Source organism: Chiloscyllium plagiosum, chromosome 33 (genome assembly GCF_004010195.1).
Source record: "Chiloscyllium plagiosum isolate BGI_BamShark_2017 chromosome 33, ASM401019v2, whole genome shotgun sequence".
NCBI classification, from domain to species: domain Eukaryota; kingdom Metazoa; phylum Chordata; class Chondrichthyes; order Orectolobiformes; family Hemiscylliidae; genus Chiloscyllium; species Chiloscyllium plagiosum.
In genome coordinates, this window is record NC_057742.1 from 4118263 (window position 1) to 4124262 (window position 6000).

The 6000-nt window shown below is 40.5% G+C and overlaps 1 protein-coding gene across 1 annotated transcript in view; it reads right to left on the reverse strand.

Annotated features, from left to right (window-relative positions):
• kpnb1 (karyopherin (importin) beta 1) overlaps positions 1-6000 on the reverse strand; it is a 42930-nt gene extending 36930 nt beyond the window's left edge. The window contains exons 1-2 of the mRNA XM_043674807.1: positions 5602-6000; positions 5414-5472 (exon numbers count right to left, since the gene is read on the reverse strand). Of these exons, the coding sequence (XP_043530742.1) occupies positions 5414-5472; positions 5602-5656 (114 nt within the window). The 5' untranslated portion in view covers positions 5657-6000. The remainder of the gene's footprint in view (positions 1-5413; positions 5473-5601) is intronic.

Here is a 6000-nt window from a genome sequence, read left to right on the forward strand (position 1 = left end):
TATATATCACTTTCTTGGGCAGCTCCACACATACAGCACTGCAACAGGCTACTTACTGCCCTGAAACACTAATTCTTTGAAAAGTCACTAGAATCAATGTTAACTATTTGTGTCTCTCAAGGTGTGATCCGATCTGCTTAATTTCTTCAGTGTTGCTGAAACACTTTTTTCTGCTCATTAATTTCCTTGCCACCTGTTGCAGAGCCAGTCTAGCAGCTACATGATTTAGGACTTTACACAGGGACACCACTATTGACCATGTTCATTAAAAGCTGCAAAGCTATTTGAAGGTTCTGCACACTGATCGACATGCCAATGTATTAGCTTTCAGCTTCCCAATTGTGTATCCTCACTTCCATTGATGAGGTCTCATTGGGGTCTTGATGGGACAGAACTTAAGGGATAATGATGGTGTCATCAATTTAAAATAAAAGTGTATTAACATTTAAAAAACTGGTTGGATTATTAAAATATCTTATGCCATGCATTTACACGATTATTGGAACAAGCATCAAAACTATAGAAACTCATTCTAACCAACTGCACGGTCCAACCTTTAATCGCTGCTATCAGAATGAGATTGCAGAAGCAGCACAGGACAGTGAAATAAGTATTATACTGAAAAGGTTCGGAGTGTGGGGGCGCATCTACAATCTCTATAAAAATCTAAGAGCCCAACTACCTTAAATTACAACAACCAATGTATTAATTTAAATCGAAAGAACTGCAGATGCTGTAAATCAGAAACAAAGATTGCTGAAAAAGCACAGCAGGTCTGGCAGCATCTTTAGAGAGAAATCAGTTAATGTTGCAGGTCAAGTGACTCTTCCTCAGAACATTATTAATTTGCTCAATTCAAGTGGCCAGATTTCTGATCTGCAGAAATATTGTGGCAACACAAAACTGCATTTAATTTGCATGGAATTTATACAAATATTAAAGGAAAATCAACTATTCAGAAATATTTTATTTAAAATAGAACTATCCATTTTTTGGTGACGTATTGTTATATTTCATATATTTCATTTTTTGGTATGACTCATTCTGTCCCAGAGGTAGAAGGGTTAGTGGGCAGTAATTCTCCCCGTTCATGATACAGTTGGAGAATTCTACAGGGATTCTGTATTCAAGCTGCCTCCACTAGTGCAAATGCAGACATATTATCAAGGAGACAAAGACAGCTACAAATATGTTCTCCCTGGGATCAGTGAAAAATTGAAGCCACACTTTAATGTGAACTAATCAAAAATCACCATTCGTTATGGCCTTTAATTCAGTAAACCCTGAGACCCATCAGAAGATTCATATTCAGTTACCCACACATTGAGATACCAAAAAGCTGCCCATGGCAGAATGATATGAAATATCATACTGCAAACTACTGCAGATGTTGGAACTATAGAAAAAAATTTGCTGGAAGCACCAATGTACAGGAGCATTCTTGCAGAGAGAAAGCGCTTGCTTTACAGGTTGTGGCCTTTCTTTCAATTAAGATACCTACCATTAGATTAGGTCAGGATAATCATGACCTTGACAAAGAGAAAGGGGTCCATACTGTAAGGCCAAAATAAACAACTGGTTGTGGGACAAGTAAATAAAAGGTCTGAAGAAGCATGGAAATCAGAGATGCTTAAAAGTACAAAACGAAACGGGTGTTGACTCAGAATCCTTACAGTGTACACAGAGACCAATTGAGATCCATCAAGCCTGCACCACCCCTACAAAGCGATCTGATCCCTGGTACTGAGACACAGCAGTGCTAATCACTGTGCCGCCCATTAGATAGGATTAAATATTTAAAACTGCAGTCAAGTCTCAAAAGTACTTGAAACTCGTTCTCATATCACTCAGGATAAAATCTAAAGATAGTTTATGAGAGGTTTATGCAGTACTGTTTACGATCAAAACAGAAACTGGAGAAACTAAAGCTTGCTCCCTTCAGACCTGATTCAAGTCTGGGGACTTCATCAGAACTCTTCTGAACTGCTCTGATAAAAAGTCAACAGATTTGGATTGTTAATTCTGCTGTCTTTATCAATGTTGCTGCCAGACCTGAATTTTCCAGCGATTTGTTTTTGTTTCAGATTTCCAGTACTGTTAGTTCTTTATTTTATTTTACTGATTATGACCACTTTGACATTAATGGCACCATTTAAAAGCAGAAATAGAACTGTGCAGGAAATGAGCATTGAAGGAAAACATTGGAAACATTCAGGTGAAATTGATATTTTCAAGATAAGACATCAATTTAAGTTTGAAGCAGCCCTGACATACAGCAAATCAACTTACATTATTAAAGAACTATTCCAGTTTCCTAGCTGGAATTGTAGCCCTGCATGTACCTATTGCTCAGTCACCTGAAAACTCTACCTTTTTAATTTAGTAGCATCCTATAAAATCAATAGCATATTTGTAGTACACCAAACTATTAGGTTAATCAGATATCCTTGGACAGATTAAGGGTCTCAGTTAAATGTAGTACAGGACCAACTTTCCCAAACTGAATTTCTACAGTGCAATAATTCATAGGCAAAACCGCCACTTTAGCAGAATTGAAAATATCAACTTGAAATATGAAGAAATTATTTGCCCCCAAACCAGTGGAAACAGGACAAATGTCCTCGTAGCAGAATGGAGGGGCACACTGGTCTATCGTCCATATGCACCACACAATAACAACGGCTGGCAGCCATGTTTTTGAACACAAATCAAGTTTTTACACATACAAGTAATGGGGAGCAAGACGTTGCTTGAATACATTCAATTTCAGACGCCTATAGCCACACAAGCCTGGTCATGGCATATGCCTTCTTGGTCAGAAAGGTTTCCTGGTGATTTACTAGCCAAAGGCTCCACTCACTGGAGCTTGGTGCCATTCAGACCAAAATGACAGCAGGTTTGAATGCAGGATGTTGAATCAGCTGATGACAAAAAACAAGTCAGCTGCAACCTCTGCTATTCATTCTTATTCCATGAGCCAATGCTTAAAGGGAATGCAGTGTAAGGCTGATGTACATGATATACACTCACATTTGAGTGCAGTACTGACAGGCTAGCTGTAGAATTATATTAAGAGTCTTCAGGTGAAGACTAACTATGACAAAAGGGAAACAGTGCAGACAAATTAGTGGCAAATAAGTGATATGCAAGTTCAAAAATAGCTGTCCAGATGACTATCTGAATTTTAAAAAGCTTAATATCCCCATCTTCAATGTTCACTCTACAATCCCATTTTCTGTGAGGAGCTCACAGGTGTCTATAGGATCCATACCTAACGTCAAATAATCAAATGCTGCCTCAATGCACTTGTTACTTGCCCAATGAAAGCCAAATCTGCCCTCACAATGTACTTGCATTTCCATTAGGAAAATAACCATGGATTTGGATTCCTGACTAGTGTCAATCCACCTAACTAATTTTCCATTCACTTTTCCTTTCTTGCTATGAGCTCTAACGAGATTGTTTCAAGAAAGCCAATGATACTTACTGCTTTGCTTCCAAGATTCTTGGGTGTTAAAGAGGTCAACTAACAGATTGACCTACTCTTTTACATATATTATTCAAGTAACCTTGTTTAAAACAAAATAATTGAGAATTCATCATGAAAAAACATGCCAAGCCACTTAAACCAAAAAAGCATCAATAACCTTCAACAGAATGCAATCTTTTTTTTTAAAAAAAGCTCAAAATACAGCCCATGACCCTGCTATAGTAACAGTTGCACTTGGATTTTAAAATCTTAAAACCAGATGTTCTATCAAATGCAATATATTAAGTTTGCAACACTAGTTAACCTAAAAGATTCCAACAGGTCTAGACAGGGTAAATTCAGGATACTGCCAACAACTGGGGAATGCAAAATCAATGGTCACAGTTTAAGAATTTAAGGAGTTGACCATTTAGAACTGAGGAGAAGAAATTTCTGGCCACAGAAGGTTGTAAAGGCCAAGTCATTGATTGTATTTAAGAGATATAGATAGGTTCTTGATTAATAAGGGGATCAAGGGTTAGAGAGAGGGAAGAATGGGATTGAGAAATCTCTCAGGTCGGACTCGAAGGGCCAAAATGGCTAAATTCTGCATCTATATCTTCGGCTCTAAATTTATTTGTCCAGAAAGTGGTGAGCCTGTGAAATTCTGTCACATAAAGCAACTGAGGCCAAAATATTGAACGTTTTCAGAAGGTAGTTATTCTAGGATCAAAAAAAGTGGAGAAAGCAGGAACAGAGTACCAAGCTGAACAATCAGCCACAAACATACTGAATGGTGAGGCACGCTCAAAGGACTGATGGGCCTATACCTGTTCCTATTATCCATGTTTCTAATATAAAAGACAGATGAAAGATTTAACTGAAGTCCATTAAGACACCTGGACAGCAGGAAGGAAGGTATTTCCATTAGAAAGATAGATTTGAAACAACTGACAAAAGAATTAAGGAAAGGTTGACAAGAATTGCCTTTCATCAAAGGACCCAAATAGGAATCTCGCACATGTAAGGCGATAGCAAATAAAACGCAAAAGCTAATTTGCATCCAAAATGCTGTAATCTACGTAGACCAAGATTAGGATGCGGGCGAGTGGCCATTTTTCGTTTGGTTCAAACCTGATGGGCTGAACAGCTGTTGTCACTTCAAACTTATCTCTCGATGTATTACAAATTGATCAATTGATACGAATACTGAGTAAGAAATAGAAGCTCCCAACCCACTTTAACTAAATTAAAAGATTATACGATAGCACCACAGGAGGAAATCACACGCATGATGTCAAGCCCTAAATTGAGCAGATCTTCAAATATTATTGAGAAAGGAATAATGCTCTGATTATGTAAAGGTGATAAGTTTATCATGCGTTATAATGGTTCGCGGCCTCCCCCACCGGTCTGTACAGGGGCTAGGCTGCTCTCTCTCTCTCTCAGACACACACAGGGAGAGGAGGCTGAGCCGGCAACATGCGTTCAGGCCTCGACTCCCAGCTTCCCTTCCCATCAACCAAACTTGCGCAGAGCGGAAACCCGGCCCCTTCGGCGTGTCCTCATTGGCCAGCGGGCAAGCCCACCAGCCATTAGCGTGCGCCAATTGGCTCGTACGCCTTGCCAATCACCGGGTCAATTCCTGCCAACAAGTTCGGTTGTCCATTTTTTTCACTCCAGTTTCCCCTCTCCCCCGCCCGTGCGGGCGGGAGGTGGGGAAAATTGGGGGGCGGGGGGGGGAACCTTTTCTCAATGAAGGCCCTTGGTTTCCCCCCCCCCTTTAAAATGAATAGATTTATTATTGTCTAAAAAAATTAAAAACCAACAACACTCCCCCATCAACCCACGCACGACATTTTTTTTGTAAAACCGAAGATTTAGATCAAACCATCGCCCCCTTCGTCCATTCAAAAAAAAATTAAAACAGAATCCAATACTGACCAAATTCTCAACAGCCGCCTGTTCCAGAAACTTCTGCGCTGCTTCCAGCTCATTACGATCTGGGGAGGAAAGGGGGGGAGAAAGAGAGAGAAGGGCGGGCGGGAAAAAAAGGAATAGTTTAAAATAACACGGAAGAGAGAGAGAAAAAGAAAATAATACCCCCTTCCCTCCACCATCAGGCCCCTTACCTGGTGAGACGGTTTTCTCTAAAATTGTGATAAGCTCCATGTTAACGAATCTCATGTGGGAAACAACGAGGATTTTTCTCAGGCAGAAACGGCCATAAATGGTTCTGGGTCACTCAGATTCTGCTTCCTTTCAGAAAATATGATGTACACACACACGGCGGGGAAGGAGGGCGGGGGGGGGGGGGTTAAAAAGAACGATAGATAGATAAACGGAGGGGATTTATTATGGAGAGGTGTTATATTTTATTGGCTGTTTTCTCTTTCGCACTCGCTCCTTCAAAGAGCGCAAGCTTCTCTCACGCCTTTACCCGGCTCCGCAGCTGCGCAAAAGCCGAGTGCTGCCGGCGGCGGAGCGATATAGCACCGGCCGCGCGCGCGCCTCTCCCCTCCCCCTCCTTT